Here is a 20,593-nt window from a genome sequence, read left to right as displayed (position 1 = left end):
TTTTACTGTCCTCAGTTTAGCTAACAGTATTCATTTAATCTTACAAAGACTGATAGGGGCTAAAGGCAAGACAGTTTATATGAGACTTCCACAGTTAGGTGTCGTCGTTTGAAAATAATCTGATGCACACAAATCTCTACCTAAAAAAATACATTTTCTCTACACAGCTGGAGGAAAACTTGAAGAAGGATCCATTACTTGCTACATACTACACAAAGTCTGTTGTCACAGCATTCAGGTACGTTTTTGTTTTGGGGGGATGATGGGCACGCTGATGGTCGTTATTGCAGAAATGTTGGGTAACACAAGCATTCACACTGAAGCCGTAGTGCTTCAAAATGCTTTTCACGCGTCGTAATGATTCTTATCCGACCGAATCAAACAACAAAATGATGGCCTGGTGTGTTCAGAACAAGCGAGTTAATAACATGTTTGTTTTTGAATTATTTGGCGTTTTCTACATCATTGAGTTAAAAAAATAATAATTCCAGCACTTTGTTTTTTTCCAAATTGACCCGTCATGAAGACGATGACAACATATCTTTTGTCACACCAATCTTGGACCTTTTCTGACACTCCTGATATGTCATGGCACACTTCTTGCTCCTCTATTAACATGTGAGCCACCGGTAGTGCAGTAGTTCAATTCCCACTCAGTGTTGGTGTTAATGTCAGTGTGAAAGGTTATCTATCTACCAAATGTACCCTGTGATTGATAGGGTTTCTCATTCTGAGATTTCATTGGTTATAAAACATTTGAGAACATTGAATCAAGCTGACTGTATGTTTTATAATACTGTATGTAGTTAATAGAATCTACAGGCGGCAGAGTAGACGACAAAGCCAACGTGGTGTATCAGAAAGGTGATTCATATGTGTTGTCGTTTAATGATTCCCGCACAGCCTCATATCAGGATATGCTCCACCCCCATTTCTCTTCCACTCTGTCACTCCAAGTTCATGACAAGCCTCGAGGCTGCTATTGTACTTTATGTTAATTCTTTTCAAAGACGGCTTTGATTGCTAAACCCAGCGGATTAGGGGGCCTCACAAATAAACATTCAAACCAACCAAAGTGATGTTTTTTTTTTTTTTTTCATTGTCTGCACACCAGCTAGAACTAGAAAAGTAATTAGTTCTGTGAAACCTCTGGTTCGGTCCTTTTTTGGTAGCGTTGCAAAACAGTGGGCGCTGACCATACATAATCACTGCTAGATGGCAGCATCAGCATGAAATCACACTTTGCTAAATACATTTTTCACCGGTTCTGTCTCCCCTATTAGCAATTCAATTCCCAACTAATCAGTGCTTCTGCCCAAATCTTTCAAGTTGGTAGTGAATTGCTCCACGTTCTCTCTGCTTTCTCCAGTGAGGGCGTGATCGCTTACTATTGGTCCCAGTTTGACGTCCCAGTGTCGGACCTGGAGGTGGTGCCCGAGCTCTCCGAAGAGCTGGTGTGGGAGACCTTGGATAAAGGAATAACGGAGCAGCAAAGAACGAGGACCGTCGGTCAGATCAAGATCGGTGAAATCACGGCCACATGTAAGCATGACATTTTGCTTTGAAATTTGACAAACACTTTGATGGGATTGACCTGCTGCGCCAAATCCAATTTATATTATTATTATTATTATTATTATTATTTTTTTTTTTTTTTATACGATGGGGAACCTAAAGAGGAAGTCAACCTTAAACATTTCTTGACAATACAATGTTATATGTGACCTCACTAGTCTAAACATTCTGATTAATATTTAATTTGTGGAATTGCAAAATCCAGTCCTTTTTGTCCATCTCAGGGGGCGGCCATTTTGCCACTTGCTGTCGACTGAAGATGGCAGTTGCTCAGTGCTCGGGCAACGACCTGTTTTCTGAAGCTGAGCTGTGATTGGTTGTTACCAGGGGCTTGATCAACTTTGATGTCATTTTCACTCGAAAGCAAGTGGCAAAATGGCCGGACAAAAAAGGACTGGATTTTGCATCTTAACTCATATTTCACTAACGCGATATTATTAACCTGAATACCGTATTTATACTTAGTGGGGCTGCATAGAACATATTATTGTCAAGATTATTTTTTTTCGGGGGGGGGGGGGGGTGTTGACTACCCCTGTAAATGATGGAGGGGGCCACAATTTATTTATTTATTTATTTTATCAGTGCTTCTTGGGGGCAAGAAAGGACAATGCACTTCCTAACCAGATTTATGACGAAAATGTAATTTTAAATATGAACAAATATGTGTGCATAGCGCCGATGTCATTATTTATTTATTTCTTTATTTTTTTAAATCACAGTATCTTAATACTATACAATTCATGTATAAAAGATCCACCTTTCACCAATATGTTGGGAAAAAAATAGTAAGTCTAGCTAGGGTAATGCACAATCCTATATGACAAAATAAAGGCTTATATCACAAAATAAGAGTGACTAGACAAACTAAGAGTAACTAATTCAAGACCAAAGCAACTGCCAATTTTATCGTAACATCTGCCAACATCATAACAACACAATGTACCCCATGACCCAACCCAAAACCAGTCACATATGATCCACCCCAAAACACAACACCTACTCACATTGTAGTACGAGGCAGTATAAGACCCGGTATGCAAGTGCAATGAAGCCATTTCTGCAATCTGAATGGTGATATTACAACTTCAAACTATAGTAGAGGAAAAGTACTATTTTTAGAATCCCCTCAATATGTTTATTGAGGGGATGACTTTGTTTGGTCCCTGCACTGTTTACTAGGACTTTGTGGAATGAAATAGACCAGCCACGAAAAATACAAATTTGCATCTGTGGTCAGTGTAGCAGCTTCCAGTTGGACAAGAAGCACTGCTCTGTGACAGTGCTGTCAGCCCGTGTCTATGCCTGCTGCATTTGAGACCAACAGTCAGCAGATATTGAAGACTGTGAATGCAGAGCTGAATAAGCTTGCTGTCGTCTCATATCAGCTTTGCTATTCTGTGCAGTACGTTTTGCATTGGAAGACTTCTGATGATAAGACTCCACCTGAGATTGTGCATTCACACAGTTTGGGTCCTCTAATGCTATTAGCTGAGGCCCGTTCGCATTATTCTTCATTCTGTCTTCCTGCTATTCCCATTGCATTTGTCCACAACCAGGCCTCTAGCCAAGAGCTGACCTTGTGACTCTCTTAAAAAAAAAAAAAAAAGATTCTGTGGGTGTGATTTGATGTCCCTGCTGTCGATCCTTAAGCAGAGATGTATGGCTTGCTGCTTTAAGGCAAGGTGAGATTGACCCGAAAGAGCCATACACAGCATCGCCGGGCCTCTCTAAAGGCGGGGAAATGGAACAGAAAATGTGCAAACCTAAATATTTTAGGCCACTACATCAAAATCTAGTTGCCTCCCAGCGTCAGTGGCATATTCCGTCCTTGCTTCATGGTTCTAACTCGCTCTTCCTTCTCTTCTGTCTGCCTGCAGTAACTGACCCCCGAATGGCCAGGAACCCCCGAGCCAGTGAGTACAATCTGTCCCATTTCAATCATTCATGGCTGTCATTTCTGTGTCTCAATATGACCCACGCTGGACATATTTTTTCCCAACCAGAGTCAGATTCCGGCCAGTCAGTCACCGTGGACCGTGCTTTGATTTATAATTCATGCATGAGCGAATTTCCCTCATTGCTCTAAGTTTAAACGCAATTACACGTTGAATATTTGTTTACTTGCAAAGAAAAATGCACATCAGCGGGAAACTGCAAAAAAAATATGATAGAAAAAATAAATGAACAAGAGATCAATCGGAATTAATCGATAAAATCGTCCAAGCAAGAGCTGTTTCGTAAAGTCTGCCTTTACAATAGTAATAGTCATTAGTAGATACCGATAGCAAGTACTGATGCAAAGTACCGATACCACTAGTACTTTTGATACATAAAATGTCCCCCAAAAAACAATGACAGTAGTGCTCTCAAAGTTAAAGTGTTAACTCATTGATTAATCACAAAAAATATCGTATTAACGCTGATTAATCACTCTTAATTTTGACCGCTATAACTACATGCAACAAAGTAAAGCACTTGTTTGCGTGTGACATTCAGAATATTTGTTATAGTCAAAATATTGGGGTCATTTTTTTTTTAATTTCATTTTAAATTATGCAAGTAATTAACTCATTAGGTAAAAGGGATGAAAGTGTGCAAAAATGTTGAAGACGTCCTCATAACATTAAATGTCAAAATAATTAACACAGCAGGTGCTCTTCAAATTTGGCTGGCAAAATGTTTTAATTAAAAGCCTATTTAATTGATTAATCGTGATTAATCATAATTTTAAAAATTGTAATGTTTGACAGCTTTAAATGACAATAAAGGGCAATATAGCAATTTTCCTTAAAATTATATGAAATTAATGGCAATTTTTTATTCCTCTAATTTCTATTGGCTGATCGTAAAACGGCCACAAAAGGGCGGCCAATACTGTCACCACCTCTACAAGTACAGATACCTTAAATTAAGGCTCGTATCGGCATTGATGGTACTTGCCCTTTAATAATAATGCTTAGGCATGATTGACACTGTCAGAAGCATTTAACCTTACAAAAGTCATCTTAAAAGTATTAGTAGTAAATTAACAGTGGCAGTCACTATTTCCTCTGCCAAGGAGGGTATGATTTACATTGAGGTGTTTGTCTTTTTGTCTATCCATTTTGTAAGCTGTTTATTTTCTCATTTTGTTCATTTGCAATTTTCTTACTTATTTATGAATATGTGGGTATATACCAAAAACTAAGGATTTTCCTTAAATTGATGCCCCGAGCCCCAAAAAACAAAAAACCCTTATGTATTACTTTTTGGACTTGCATATTTACCCTCAATTTAATAAGAACGAAAATCCAATTGAAAATATTCAGCTGCATGTAAACTCTATCTGTCAATTTTAATAGGTTGTAGCATGTGGTACTTGGCACATACAGGATCATATTACATTGAAGAAAACAATAGCTCCTTTTAGCTATTAAGGCGCTAGATCATAGTTACTTTTGGTAGTCTGCTCTCTAAATCCTGCGGTCTTTGTAAAGGCAGAATTGTTTTCTATACGCTTGTATTGGATGCCTTGAGATTGTGCCGGTGTAACGGGGATCAAGTCCGAATGTTATCCAATCAATGTGTGATTCCCAGATGAATGTTTCTTCCGCCTGGAGGCTGAAGAAACGGCGTCCGAGTTTTCATCTCCAGGGTACCCGAGCGGCTACCCTGCGAGCTCCCGCTGCCAGTGGCAAATCCGAGCCTCGGATACAAACGTGATCGCCGTCACGTTTCCTTTCTTTCACGTGGAGGATGACTGCTCTGATGACTTTGTCTCCATTTATGATTCTTTGAGTCCCGATGATTCTCAGGCGATCACAGAGTAAGTGGCGGAGTTCCGTTGCACCAAGACCTGATACCAAAGTCACATCAACTTAAATGCTTGACGGATTAAGGTTTGTCATTATGCACCGAGTCTGTCCCTGCGGAGACATAACATTTAACAGACTCATTTGACTCTACAACAGCATCAGTACGTCACTTTGACATAAATCACACTCTCGTTTGGACTTAAACCTCTCGGAGCCGGATTTGTTTAATAGGGCTCAACCAATGTTAGTCTAATTTATTTATCCTTGAAGATCAAATGTAGTCCTCCAGCATTCCCGAGGGACAACCACGAGGAATCACTTTGTATTTGACTGAAATGTTGCACAGGGATTTAGGGATGAAAGCTGTTTTGATGTGGGTGGAAAATACGTTCCACTTCATTCCTTTTACTGGATTTGTGAGTACAACATATTTTTTTTTCCACCCCACTATTTGGCCCTGAAGCCTTTAGCGCTGCATTTATTGTTAACTTTCTGGACCTGAGTGAGATTGAGTTGGCCCAAAAAGACCTTCACTTTCAAATCTATGAAGGGTGCCAACCTTAATCCTGCCACACTGCTGTGTGTAATTGCACTTTGTCTGTGGGGGGGGAAGGATTGTTTTCTCAAAACTACAGGCCCTTGAATGCAACACGAGCGGAAAGTGCAGGCAATCCCGCATTCAGAATCCACTGCGGAATAAATACACCTAACGTGGCGCATAATATTTTCAAACCACTATTGCGCGATCGGTTTTATCCAAGGTGACAGGGAGTTTTATAAGAGCCGTAACGTAACAGGCTTTAAAGATGTTATTTGACTGGAGGTACGTGTGTATGGTTGCTCTCATTCGCACACGCACACACACATGCATACACGCGCGCACGCACCTCTATCAAAACTTTTGATTACACCATCCCCCCCCCCCCCGCCCCCTGTTTGACTTTGAATCTCCTCCAAAGCAATCTCATCTCTCCTTATTTATCCTTCTCCATCTCGCCTTGCTTATTTATTGATTTATTTTCAAATTAAATCATTTCAATCTTGTTTGCGACATTGATGTTTAGAGTGAAATGACTCAAAGCTTAATGCAAGGCCCTCGATTTCTCCCCGCACACCTTTTCCCCGTATAAGAAAAGACTAAAAAGCGCGTGACAAAAGCTTTGTGCCAGAATTGCAAAACGTCTCGCTTAACACGACGGTGATTTTGTGTGACACAACAGAACATGTGCAGTGGCCGTCAAACAATTCTACAAAACCCTTCAAATGCCAGCTTTTTGTGATATAAAAAAAGAGCAGGATAAAACATTTTCACAACGACATCCTGTGTAACTCAATCGGGGTTCAGAATGAACCAATCACATTCGAGACTGGTGTTAAATGGGCGTCAACACACATCTGCCACTATTTGAAGTGCATCTTATTCACCCAAATAAAGTTCACTTGTACTGGTGTGTTAATTTGATCAGACATTTTTCAATTTAGTCTTAGTTTAGTCCAGTTTCAATCACGCTTGTTAGTTTTTATCATAGCAAGTTAACCTCATCCCATTTTTATTGAGTTAACTTTTAGTCGACTATAAATCTAGCATTTTCGTCTTTATTTTAGTCAGCGAAAACATACTTTTATTTGTCTAGTTTTAGTAAACATTTTATAATATAATACAAACTATAATATATACAAACTGTATATTATTTTGTTGGCAGATAATGTTGAACAATTCAGATCGGAAACTATTTCACATCAAATGTTCTCGTCTTTTTGATGAAAAACAACTTGACACACAATTACAGTAAATCAATAAGTGGCTACTATGGCTCCATGCTACAAACTAGTAACTCAGTCAACAATAGTTAGCTGTCTTATTAATATTATTGTGGGAACATAATAGCTGTTGGATTAATGTTACCTTATAGCTATTATTTACTCTTTTTTTTTTTTTTTAACCTTTCACCATGAAACCACCTTCTGTCTCTCCCATCTGTTTGTGCATGTTGCACTCGCTAGCTGCGGATTTGAAAGGGTGTGTGTCAGTGTGTCACAGTGACAGATTACCAGAGACAGGATTTCACAAAATTATATAATATTCGTCTCGTCTTTGTTCATGAACTAAAATGTCCGTAGAATTTAGTCCAGTTTTTTTATTAAGTGCATTCATTTTCATCTCGTCTTCATTAGTCGACAAAAATGCATACTGATTTATGCTGCATTCGAGGATGGTCGGAAGTTGGATATATCGGAGTTGTTTTTTTCCCAGTTCTGACCTAAAAGCGTTAGAGGCAAGGTAGAAAAAACAAAATGGCGGCTAGCGATAAATTGTTTACGTTGGTCCTCAAAACTCATTTTGACCTCTTTGACCTCAGCAAACTTGCCTTCTCTCAATTTTGCTTCAATTTATTGTTTTTTATCTTATTTCAAAAGCATTCCATACAGTTCAGTAGTTCACCGTATAATTTCATGCAGGGAGATGCCGGCACACTGAGTAAATTGTGTTGACCATTCACGGTCTGTGTTTCCAAAGGGGTCGCCATCGTAGAGCGAAGTCTCATACAGACTGTCGATGAAGTCGGGGTATTTTTTTTTTCTTTCTGACATCGCAGGCGGAATTTCCGAGTTCAAGGGGGGCGTTCCCGTACACACTTCCTGGTTTGAACTCGGTCCGACTTCCAACCATCCTCGAATGCAGCATTAGTCCCAGCAATTTTTTTTAATTTATTTAGTTTATTAAAGAGCGTTCTAGTTTAATCTAGTCTAGACAAGTTTTTGTCCGGAGAAAAATGTGTATTGACGAGAATATTTTTGTTTAGTTATCGTTAACAAAATTAACACTAAATAGTAGGCTTTTTCTTAATTTTTTTGGGGGGGGGGGGGGGGTAAACTGACAGCAGGGTTTCCCTCATTGCTTTATAAGCCTGGCGGGCCACCTTGCTTATACAGACGCTCCCCAACTTACGAACGAGTTACGTTCCGAGCGATCGTTCGTAAGGTGAATTTGTTCGTAAGTTGCTTCAGTGCTATATTTTGTATTATAATTTATGTTTAAAGAGAATACTTACAGTACTGTACTACGTATGTTAGAGAGAGAGAGCGAGAGACACACACAGTATGTACATGTACGTAATAAGATAAATAAAATGAAGTTTAACTTACTTTTGGAAGATGTACTCGATGCTTAAGGATTTGATGGAGGAGGAGGAGGAGGAAGAGGAGGATTTTATATCATAGAGAGAGGTTCTTCGTCGTCGCTGGAATGGGCTTCAAAAGTTACTTCCTCCTCCGTAACTTCAATGTAGGAAGAAGTTGAGGGTCGCGGAGAAGAAGATGAGGGTTGATGAGTATCTTCCTTGGAGGATTTACTAGAAACTGGCCGAAAGAAGCGATCTAACGACGATTGCACAGTTTTCTTCTTTTTTCATCATAAATGATGCGGTAGCACTGTATGGCATCATTCAATTGATTTGCAACCTTTGTGCAACGTTCAATATTTGGGTCTTGCTGCTCGAAGAGTGCGATGGCTTTATCTATGAGCGACAGGCGTTTCTTCTTCTTCCTCCTCCTCGACGCGTTGCTGAGCCTCCAATGCTGGGTGAGCTCTCACAGCGCCAAGCGTCGGTATTAGCGGCGGAAAGAAGCACTACAGTACTCGGAAAAGGGTGCGCAATACAAAATCTAACTTACAGCATCTCTTTCCGAACATTTTTTGACATGCGCGCAGACATGTTCGTATGTACCGTTGTTCGTAACTCGAATGTTCGTAAGTAGGGGAGCGTCTGTAGTTTTCATTTTGAAATGATCATGGTCTCCTTTTATATCACAAGAAAAAGGCATTTGAACAGGGGTGTGTAGACTTTTCATAGCCACTGTACATATTTATTATGAATGTATTATTTCACATGATCAGAAAAATAGAGGCAACGAATACATATTGTCTTAATTGGGTCCACCAGGCAGTGTGGTCACAGACCTCCCTCGAACCCTCTCGAGGTGGTGTCGTCTGGTAACATCATGCTCGTCAACCTGATTACTGACGGTGAGGTCCAGCGGCCCGGCTTTCAGGCATCGTTCTTAGCCCTCCCTAAATCGAAAGGTAAATAAGCACACAAATGATGCCACCTCGTCGTTTTTTACGTCCCTGCTGATGTGAGATGAAACAAGTGCTGCATTGTTTTCAGTGAGTACCTGCGGCAGCGTCCTCACCACCAACGCAGGAGTCTTCACCTCCCCGCTCTACCCTAGTTTCTATCCTCCTGCTGTGGACTGCAAGTGGACCATCAAGGTTTGCAGCAATGACCAACCCCACCCCCCCTCCCGCAGTTTCCTCCTCCTCCATCAGCCTGCCAGAAGAGGAACGCTGAGGCAGCATTCTAGAAGCCAAGCTGTTCAGTATCTCCTCTATCTTCATCTGTCAGGCTGCCGCAGATGGAGCTGAGCTGCGGCTCATATGCATCCGCTTACAAGTGTTACAAGCTGCATGTTTTTGTGTATGCGGGCGCAATTGCGGTAAATAAGCCTGTAATGACACAAACGCTTCTGTACTTACTCTAGGTCCCCGCTGGGCAAAAGGTGCGTGTGAAGTTCACCCTGTTCCGAATGAAAGAGCCTGGGGTGGACGCTCGTGTGTGTCACAAAGATTATGTGCAAGTCATGGGCAAAAAGTATGAATTCACCCACTACTGTCTAATGTAAACATACACTCACTGGGCATAACATTAGGTACCTTTTATTTTACCAAAATGCAATGGCTTCATCCTTGGAAATGTTTCTTATAATTTGGTTCCCTCATTTAACTCCATTAGAGTTAAAAAAATAATAATAATAGAAACTACTACTGCTGTATTATGCAGTGCAGTTCATCTCGCTCACGGACGGCAAGACAAGAAAACAAACACCGTCAATGGCCTAGATTGCAGCCAACAATGGAACTGTTATTTATATAGTTTCCATATACGTATTTGCAAATCCCCACACGCCTTTGTGACTCCTGTATGGCAGGACTGACAAAAGTCACATGTAAAATTACAGCCAATCAAAAGCCCTGGTGTTTACAGGTTAGAGATATATTACGAATACAAATACTTTTTGCATATTTGTGGATCAAAATAGGCATTTGTATAGGGTTTTGGCACAATAATGGCCCCATATGTTAAATCAACATCTAACTGATGAGTTGTCAACATAGATCTTGTGATGAATAGGGATGTAACGATAACAAGTGATATTGTGATATTAAAATTGTCACAATATCGTAGTAATATTACAATATTAGAAGTAGCACATCTTTTAAAAAGGCAGGTTGCATTCCATTTGTGCAGTTCTAGCCTCATCATGGTGGTTAGAGTATTAGTGCAGTTTCATTTTAATTAGGAATGTTTTGGCCACTGTGGACCAGCAATTTTTTTTCAACATCTTAGTAAAAAAAACAACTTTTGACCCACTCAGCCAAACTGCATGACAATGACTGGCCAAGCCTATTTCTCCGTCACTGCGGTTATTATATTTTATATTGCCAACCTCCTCACAATATCGAGCTCATTATCGTATCGCGAGTTTCATATCGTGATATTTATCATATTGTGATGTTTGGATATCGATACATCTCTAATTACTGTTTTGTGCAGTACCTACTGAAGTATCCTCTGAGTGTAACTGACAAAACGCAAAATGGCCAACTTTTTGTTGTTGTATGAAATATATGATTGGCTTTTTGCACCAGGTATTGTGGCAAGCTTTCCTCTTTGGCTCTGACCAGCACCACTAATACCTTAGAAGTGACTTTCCACTCCGACGAGTCGTACACCGACAAAGGCTTCAGCGCCAAGTACAGTGCCTACGATCCTGGAAACCGTGAGTTAAAAGTCCCTTGAGCGTGAGAAGATTTGCATGCTACTTTGCAGGCACACAAGACAAAAGCCTTCTATTATAGCGGTGGCAGTGAAGTGGCTGCCTGACTTGACAAAGGGTTCGACAGTGCATCAGTGAAACTCCAGCAATACTGAGCGGTTGTTTTTTTTGGGTCCATTTTTTTTTTATGCCAGTGTCACTCCGGAGCACTCCACTTGAAAGCCCTCCGCCCTTGATGGCATCTTCACAAATGGATACATAATTGCACTGATCAATGGGGGATGAGCGGATGGCAACATGACAGTCGTAAACATACTGTGTCACTCCCATGCTTTTCACTTGTGCTTTTGTTCTACTCCAGCTTGCCCCGGCATGTTTGCCTGCGCATCCGGTATTTGCATCGCCAAAGAACTCAAGTGTGATGGTTGGAACGACTGCGGCGATATGAGCGACGAGATGAAGTGCAGTACGTTTCCTCTCCTAACAATCGCCTATCTCATGAGTTTCTACAAAGTTGTCTTTGTTTGACAGGGAACGGGAAACAGATTGTGATTTTCTTACCTTTTTAGGTTCCAATTATATCTTGTGGTCCCCAACCACTGATCTGGTACCATGGGGCATTTGGTACTGGGCTTCAGTTTTTTTGTGGGGACCACTTACAGTATATAGTTTGTTAAAAATCACAGACCTAGCTTAATTGTGGTCTGTTACGGTACATGCCAAATGTATACAAATATCACCTTTGTTTAACTTTTGTGGAAAACAAAGTCAAGACGAGGCGACAAGGTACCACTTCCTTTTGAACATAAGAAAAAACAACAACAGTAGTTTAAAAATAAAAACAATCCATCTCCACTTTTAATGTATTTAGTATTGCTAACTTAACTCTTTGACTGCCAGACGTTTTCAGAAAAGGGATGCCGTGGGTGCCAGCCGATTTAAGCATTTTGACTGATCTTTCAAGGTCCACAGAAAAATTTGTGTTTGGACTATGGAAACACACGTACTACCAAATGAAAGATTGGACTCTCATCTTTCATCAGAAATAAAAGTTTGTTTCTACCTTATTCCGTTTTTCAGTAATCAACAATAGAAAATGGTTAGTTTCACCCAAATGCTCTGTTTTGAAACAAACGTCTTTTAACGTCTTTGGCACTCCTCCGTAGGATTTTACTAAACGTTATTTAACGTTTTTGGCAGTCAAAGAGATAAGGCTGTAGGGTGTAACTGAGGTCAACTTCATCTGTGTCTTTTTTTCAACTTTGAGTTAGTGTTAATGTCGTCAATGAAAACTAAACAAAAATATACGTTTTTCACCGGACAAAAACTAGACTAGACTAAAACTCTCGTTAATAAACAATTAAAGGGACTAAATCGGTATCCATTTTCGTCGGCTAATGAAGACGAAGCAAAAATGTACTTCACTTAATTAAAAACTGGACTAAAATTTATGGACATTTTAGTTAATGAACAAAACAGGAAAAAATATATGGTTTTGTAAAATCCTGTTTCTGCTAATCTGTCACTGTGATACTGTCATGTTTCAACTTTCAAATCTGCAGCTAGCGAGTGCAACATGCACAAACACATGCTACAGACAGGAGGTGGATTCATGATGAAAGGCAAAAAAAAAAAAGTAAATTCAAGTTAGAACGTAACCTTAATCCAACGGCTATAACGTTCCAACAATAATGTTAACCCGACCGCTAATTAATGCTGGCTAATTTAATAATTTTATAGCATGTAGCCATAGTAGCCACTTGTTGGTATACTCTAATTGTATGTAAAGTTGTTTTTCATCCAAAATATGAGAGAAAATTTATGTTAAATCGTTTTAGATCCAAAATGGTCAACATAATCTGTTGACAAAAAATACAGGGGCTAAATGATTGTCCTGACTAAAACGTTGACAGTTTTTGTTTACTACAACTAGATGAATAAAATTGTGTGTTCTTGGACTAAAATAAAGACTAAAATGCTAGATTTATAGTCAACTAAATAAAAACAGGATGAGGTTGCCTATGTTTGAAACTGGACAAAAACTCAGACGAAATTTTAAAATGGCGGTTAAAATTAACACTACTTTGAATACACTGGGAAACACAATTTGTGTTTAGTTTGAGATGTTATCTGCTTTTAACAATTTTTTGTGTGCAGAATCTAAAACTGATCTTGTTTTTTCCTCTATCACGTCAAGTTGGTATGCCCTTGGTTGGTTACAAGGTTAAGAGAAAAGCCTTAATCACTTCTTACTACAGCTACTCATTGGAATTTTACTTATCTGGGGGGAAAGCTGTGGCGAAAAACTTTGACGTGCTAGAAAAAAAACGACCACAATTTTGGAATCTGCATGTCAATTTTAGTTTTAATCGTTATCAAGGCTCTGGATAGGATAAGAAAAAGCAAAAAAAATGAATCCCAAGACGACCATAGAATTGTCCAACATGTCTTTTAAAATGGAAAAATTGAGACATGCCCAATAAATTGTTCCACACAGTCTAGGAGAAAATAAAAAGGATAGACTGCTGTTACCAGACATCAAATAGCATTTTTTTAGTCTGCTGGTTGATGTCTCTCGGACACTTTCCTCAAAGCGTGTACAGATCTGTTTCCCTGCTTTGCAAATGTCTGCCAACCACCAATATGACTTAACTTTCTACTAATTGAGTTGTTGATGTTAAAAGCTTTAAATGTATGTGAATGTATATTTGGAGCCATTTCTGCCACAAGCGCTTATTTTTGTTTTCCTTCCTCGTATACTTAAAATGTGACTCTGTGTTCCCCCAGAGTGTGACAAGGACCAGTTTAATTGCCGCAACGGTTTGTGCAAACCGAATCTGTGGGTTTGCGATCGCGTTAATGACTGCGGGGATAGCAGCGACGAGGAAGGTTGCGGTAAGTCAACCAAGCGGAATATTTTTTCGTTTTGTTTTTGTTGTGCCCTCTTCCATGCTACTTCTAATATCTCGGGCCTTTTGAATCCAGGTTGCGAGGAGAACGAGTGGCGCTGCGGCGATGGCGTGTGCCTGCCTCAGGACGTCGTGTGTGACACCCGAACGGACTGCATGGATGGCAGTGACGAGGCCTCGTGTAAAACCTGTAAGCGCTGCCGCTTATTTTCTCGCGGCTCAGTCATGCATTGGAAAATCCACAGCAGAGTGATTTATAAGCATGTCACACGAGCCATTAAGTGCTTCATCCACAGTGTGCCGGAGTGCCGGTTGAGGATTTACAAAGCAAGCTGCCTTTAATGCTTCCTTTAATATATTTTCTCACTATGCACATTTTTCTTCCTGTTTTCCTTTTCTATTTGGTTTACGCTTTAGTTTTCCTTATTTTCATTTGTGTGACTAAAGCCCACTCGATACACCTAATCAATGAAATCTCCTCAATCACGATGCATTTTGCTCACTTTGAAGTCTGGCTGATTGCACGCCGTTGTTTTGCTCGGAGTTGTCGGTCGATTTGAATGGTGAATGTGTTTTGATGCGGGCTGCCGCTTGTCCTCACCCGACCGCCGCAGCGCCGGGCATCTGCTCCGATTTCAGCTTCAAGTGCGAGAGCGGCGAGTGCGTCAACAAAGTCAACGCCGAATGCGACCGCGTCGGCGACTGCGCCGATAAGTCGGACGAGGCCAGCTGCAGTAAGTCGTCGTCTTCATCTTTATTTCCCGTCACCATGTTCAGTATTGGGCTGAAAGTGGCTTTAATCTCCCTATTGTCATTTAAAGGAGATTATGAAAAAAGCAGTGTTGAGCTGTGCATCTGACTGTTTCAAAAAAAAAAGCCCTAGGCATTGACTGCTTTATTTTTTTAAGTCTTTGAAAGAAGCTTTTATCTGTATAATTTCTTTATTCAGATGTAGCCGCAGGGTATGGCTGGTGTATGTTCCTAATTTTTGATCACGTAATGTGACATTCTGCCTTTTATTAGCGTTCCTAATAGACAGAATAGCTTGAAGGCATCTTGATCTAATTTTCTTCATCATCATCATCATCATCATCATCTCTTTTCCTTCCTCCGCACATTCCCAGAATGTGGCACCAGGCCGTATAAACTGAACCGGATCGTAGGAGGCCAAAACGCTGAGCTGGGCGAATGGCCCTGGCAGGTCAGCCTGCACTTCCTGACCTACGGGCACGTTTGTGGGGCCTCCATCATCTCTGAAAAGTGGCTCCTTTCAGCTGCCCATTGCTTTGTTAATCACGACCCAGCGTGAGTCCCGGCTATATATACACTTAATGTATAAACACAGAGGGGATCTCTTGTGCATACTGTTATCATGTTTTATTATTCATCGCATATTTGACATTTTATCAGATCTCATTATGCACCCTTCTTGGGGGAAAAAAAAAAGCTTGAACTATGCATAACAGAGGACAAATTATATAAATTTCAAAGTCTGAAAAAGAGCCCCTGATGATAGAGTTAATTCAGAAAAACCTTGGGGGGCCTACATTTACATCTCATTTTGAGGAAGGACACAGCTGCACTCTTAAAAGTGGCCTGTAGGTGGAGCACTATCCACGCTGGACTGCAGAAGGCACTTCAACATAATTGAGCAGGAAGTGGATTGTTTCTGCAGATTTGCACTAAATATTGATATGTGCAGAATAGAACAACATTATTTAATCAAATTATTTACAAGCCCACAAATGGGAATCACTTATAGCTTTTCCTTCCCAATACATCATCATAAGGAGTGTCGACAGTGCGACGAAACAATGAATGCAAATTGCACCTTGTGAAGACTAATGATGTTTACTTGAATTTCTTGATTTCACAAAGTATTCAATCTTTTCACAGCTTTGTTGCGCTCGCATAACCTTTTGCATCCTCTTTGCTGAACCAGAAATCGCATTGCGAGCAACTGGCAAACGTACAGCGGCATGCAGGACCAGTACAAGCACGAAGACGTCCAGCGCCGCCCCGTGATTAGGATCATCAGCCACCCGGATTATAACCAGATGACCTTTGACTATGACATTGCTCTGCTGGAGCTCAGCGAGCCTCTGGAATGGACTAATACCATCCAACCCATCTGCCTACCCGCTCCCTCCCACGTCTTCCCTGCAGGCATGTCCTGCTCGGTCACGGGTTGGGGCGCGCTGCGAGAAGGAGGTACTCGGCATACATTGGATGTTCTGCTTCCGTCTTTGCGCCTGCACTATTTTTAACTTGGGGAATTATTAGGGATGCTTTAGACCACTTTTTCTTTTTACAGACCGATACTAGTACGTGTACTCAACGATACCATGTACCAATACTACTAGTACTTTTGATTAAGGATGTTCGATACCACTTTTTACTGACCAATACCAGTACAAGTACTCAAGTCTACCGATACTGCTAGTACTTTTGATTAAGAATGTTAAATACCACTTTTTTCAGTACTCAACTCTTGAGTAGTCACCGATACCAATACCTAGTATAGATACTACTAGAACTTTGGAATAAGGATGTTTGGTACCACTTCCTTTCAGATCGATACCAATACAAGTCCTCAACTTGAGTCGTCTCCGATACAAAACCGAGTACCAATATTACTAGTACTTTTGATTAGGGATGTTCGATACCACTTTTTTTTCAGTCTGATACTGTACAGGTGCTCAACTCTTGAGCACCCACTGATACGAAATACAGATACTACTAGTACTTTTGATTAGGGATGTTTGAGTCCACTTTTTTTAGAACAATATCGTACAAGTACTTTACTCTTGAGTAGTCACAGATACCAAGTATGATACTACTAATAGCCTACTTTTGATTGGCGATGTTTCCAAACAGATATCATACGAGTACTCAAATCTTGAGTAGTTACCGATACGGATACCAATTTCCAATACTACTAGTACTTTTGATTAGTGATGTTCAATACAACTTTTTTTTTTTTTTTCCCCAGAATGATCCCAATACAAGTACTCGACTCTTGAGTAGTCAGTCACCAAAGTACCAATACTACTAGTACTTTACGTAGTTTAGGGATGTTTAATACCACTTTTTTTTTTCACCGATAACCAATATCAAGTACTAATATCACTAGTAATTTTGATACATAAAATCCTCCCCTTCCCCCCCCCCAAAAAACCTGACAGATAATTTTAAGGAAACACTGATATATCCCAATATAGCATTTTCCTCAAAATGCCATGAAATTCATGGCAATTTTTTTTTTTCAATTTTCAATTTTTCTCATTTTAAATTTCTAGTTCCTAGTGGTATGACGTGAGTACCCACACCTGCTCCCAAAAACGTATAAATACGTATTTTAGATATTACCATGGACCCAAAGACGTATTTATAAATTAAAAAAAAATGTTTTTTAATGCTAGAACATACAGAAGGTTGATGCAGCCTCTGAACTGAAGAGGTCACTTAAAGTAATGGTGGTAGTTACAAAAAATGGCCAGCAGGTGGCAGCAGAGTATAAGAGATCAACCACGGCCATGATGCAAAGAGCTATTTTCTCACTGTTTTAAACAGATTTGTGAATAATGATGACACTTCGAATGCTAATTACTGCAAAATGGAAACAAATAGAAATATACTTTTTTTTCTGATGGAAAAAAGATGCTCTAATCTTTCTTTTGGTAGGTTCCATATTTTTATAGCAATAGAACACAATATTCTGTGGGCCTTGCAAAATTTGTCAAAATACAGTAAAACAGCCGGAAGTGAAGAGCATTGCTCCAGTGAAAATGGCTGAGAGTCAATGAGTAAAAAACAAATAATTTTCCTTAAAATTTCATGAAATTTATGTCAATTCTTTATTTCATTTTTTTCTCTTTTCTAGTTCTTGATTGAAAAATGTATCGGCCACTTTTGTGATTACCAATTCCTTGAAATAAGGCCCTGGTATCGGCCCGATACGATACTAATATCGGTGCTGGCCCATCCCTTGTAGTTATTGTACCCATTCCGTACATTTCAGCTATTATTCCCCGATTACAGTTGACCCAGTACTTGGCGTGCGCGCGTACGTGTCGGTTCCCCCACTTTGCATATCCAACACTCGTCAAAATGAAGACATTTCACTCCTCCCCTCTGCCTCTCCCAATGAGCGCCTCATTCCAGCCCTTCATCTTCCATCATTCTTCTCTTCCTCTTTTTATCTCTCGCATTTCATCCCATCCTCTTTCCTTCCTTTCATGTCCGTCCTGCTTCTTTCTCTCTCTCGCATCACGCCGTGCTTCTCTCCTGCCTCTCTTCCCTCTCATCTTTTTCTAATCTGCTCTCTTCCATTAAGCCTTTCCCCATATCCATACATCAAGACGGGTGCCGCTCCTCCGGGAAGCCTCTTAAACCTTCATTAGCTAACACTAATCCGGCCCATTAACACCTTTGATTTGAGGGGCGAACATTGCGGAGCGCCGACCCCTTTGTCCTGTTTTTCTCAGGTCAAAAGGCGCAGCTCCTCCAGAAGGCCTCGGTGAAAATCATCAACGACTCTGTGTGCAACGTCGTCACCGAGGGCCAGGTGACCTCGCGGATGCTCTGCAGCGGATTCTTACAAGGAGGAATTGATGCATGTCAGGTGAGATGGATGTTCTTCACACCCTTGCGAGTGCTCTCACCGCCAGCGCCAAAGCCGTAACCCTTCTTTTATGACCTCGCTCGCTCACCAGGGAGACTCCGGAGGGCCCCTGGTATGTTTCGAGGAGAGCGGGAAGTGGTTCCAGGCCGGCATCGTGAGCTGGGGCGAGGGCTGCGCTCGCCGCAACAAGCCCGGCGTCTACACTCGCGTCACCAAGCTGAGAGAATGGATCGGAAAAGAGACGGGCGTTTGATCATGTGATGAGGAGGGGGTGGCGGGGAAGTACGTGGAGATGGAACATTGTTATTTTCATTTTTTAACAGCAGCAGACTGGTGAGACATTGCATGGACCCAAACTTACACATGAATGACTCCAAGCACTTTATTCCCCCCCCACTCCAATTATGACACACACATCGGCCACATTGACTCACATCTGGTATTGTAATCAACCTCGGTGTCTTTTCATTGTTTACAAATAAAAATATCCTCACACAAAGATACAAATCTAAAGATGAGTATCATCTGCATTTTTTGCAAATTTGTTCCTACTGTTCGACGCTGGAGAAATAATTTAACATTTTTGGAGTGTTTTTGAAGAGCTTTAATATCTTGTTAATTACTTCATTTGGAGTTTTACTTGCCAAAACAGAATCCTTAATGCTTGTTTATAGCCATCATGTCACTGTCGATAGATTTCTGAAGCAACGTTTTTATATGACTTTAAGAATTATTTTAAGTAACAAAATGCTCTGCCAGTTAGGCAACTTTTTTGTTGTTGTTGCAATGTCCAAAGTTGGAAAAAAAATTGGAAAGACATGTTAACATGTTTTGATCAAAATTTAAAAATCACCAACTGTGATATTCAGTCCCAAAATTATTCTACTGGACAGCTGTTTAGTGTTGGTCCACAGTTATGGGCAAGTTTTTTTTTTTCTCTCATCCATCGTAATATTTGTTTGACAAACGTAAACATCTTTTGACTCATTTTTTTTCTTTTACAATTTACCTACGTACATGACTTTTTAATTTGATGAAAATGTTACTGTCGGGAGCCTAAATTTGGAATATTATTTATTGAAGGGGGCAAATACTTGTTGATTGAACATCTGTTTCCACACAATGTCACAAAGAATCCACAACTATTTACTGTTGACAAATATTTTTGTGTGCATTGTACACTATGTGGCAGTGATCTTATGGGCTTGGTTTAGTATGTTTTTATTTTTTAATAATTTTTTTATATATGAAAAAGTAATTAAAATATGTTCCTCACTTTCTCGTTGAATTTCCTCTTTCATGTGTAACAGTATACTATTAATTTCACCAAACGCACTTATGATTAAATATTTTATTTATACCTGTGCATTTATGACGTGAGCTGATGTGACGTCATGCTACGTGAGCTAGCCTCGGCCACAGGCCCACGGCAACTCTCCCTGTCGATTTGGTTGAGGTTCGATCCATATGCCGCTTTCCTAAAAGTCGCTGCGATTTAAAGTAAAAAAAAATAATAATAAAAATGTTACAGTAGAGGCGTCGCGTCATGTTGATAAATCCCATTAAAAATCTTGCATGTTTTTGGACTCGTGTTGTAGTCACTCTGTAGTATTTTTGAGTCGTCTTAAGAATGACCAGATTTTCAAAATGAACATGGCATGCTACAATTAAGCTGAAAATCTAATCTAAAATAAATCATCACCGAATTTATTTATTTTTTTGTCTGGTCGGTGCTGGATTTCACTTTCCTTTCTTTTCTTTGGTCCTTCTTCGGGTCTCCTGACGGCCTCCCGACTCTGGCTGAAAGTGTTTGGTTTAGGTGAATGGTTTGGGATTTTTTAATAGGTTTT

General features: G+C 40.1%; 1 protein-coding gene across 1 annotated transcript in view; it reads left to right on the top strand.

Annotated features, from left to right (window-relative positions):
* Nucleotides 1-20,018, top strand: part of st14 (ST14 transmembrane serine protease matriptase) — a 30,240-nt gene extending 10,222 nt beyond the window's left edge. Inside the window, exons 4-19 of the mRNA XM_077576784.1 lie at nucleotides 168-238; nucleotides 1,370-1,542; nucleotides 3,456-3,491; nucleotides 5,155-5,383; nucleotides 9,317-9,456; nucleotides 9,542-9,645; nucleotides 9,915-10,024; nucleotides 11,083-11,213; nucleotides 11,572-11,676; nucleotides 13,998-14,105; nucleotides 14,196-14,309; nucleotides 14,734-14,853; nucleotides 15,244-15,424; nucleotides 16,062-16,330; nucleotides 18,607-18,743; nucleotides 18,835-20,018. Of these exons, the coding sequence (XP_077432910.1) occupies nucleotides 168-238; nucleotides 1,370-1,542; nucleotides 3,456-3,491; nucleotides 5,155-5,383; nucleotides 9,317-9,456; nucleotides 9,542-9,645; nucleotides 9,915-10,024; nucleotides 11,083-11,213; nucleotides 11,572-11,676; nucleotides 13,998-14,105; nucleotides 14,196-14,309; nucleotides 14,734-14,853; nucleotides 15,244-15,424; nucleotides 16,062-16,330; nucleotides 18,607-18,743; nucleotides 18,835-18,996 (2,190 nt within the window). The 3' untranslated portion in view covers nucleotides 18,997-20,018. The remainder of the gene's footprint in view (nucleotides 1-167; nucleotides 239-1,369; nucleotides 1,543-3,455; nucleotides 3,492-5,154; nucleotides 5,384-9,316; nucleotides 9,457-9,541; nucleotides 9,646-9,914; nucleotides 10,025-11,082; nucleotides 11,214-11,571; nucleotides 11,677-13,997; nucleotides 14,106-14,195; nucleotides 14,310-14,733; nucleotides 14,854-15,243; nucleotides 15,425-16,061; nucleotides 16,331-18,606; nucleotides 18,744-18,834) is intronic.
* Nucleotides 20,019-20,593: the final 575 nt, after the last annotated feature.

Source organism: Vanacampus margaritifer, chromosome 9 (genome assembly GCF_051991255.1).
Source record: "Vanacampus margaritifer isolate UIUO_Vmar chromosome 9, RoL_Vmar_1.0, whole genome shotgun sequence".
NCBI classification, from domain to species: Eukaryota; Metazoa; Chordata; class Actinopteri; order Syngnathiformes; family Syngnathidae; genus Vanacampus; species Vanacampus margaritifer.
The sequence above is the reverse complement of the archived record's forward strand: the minus strand, read 5'-3'. Positions and strand labels throughout refer to the sequence as shown.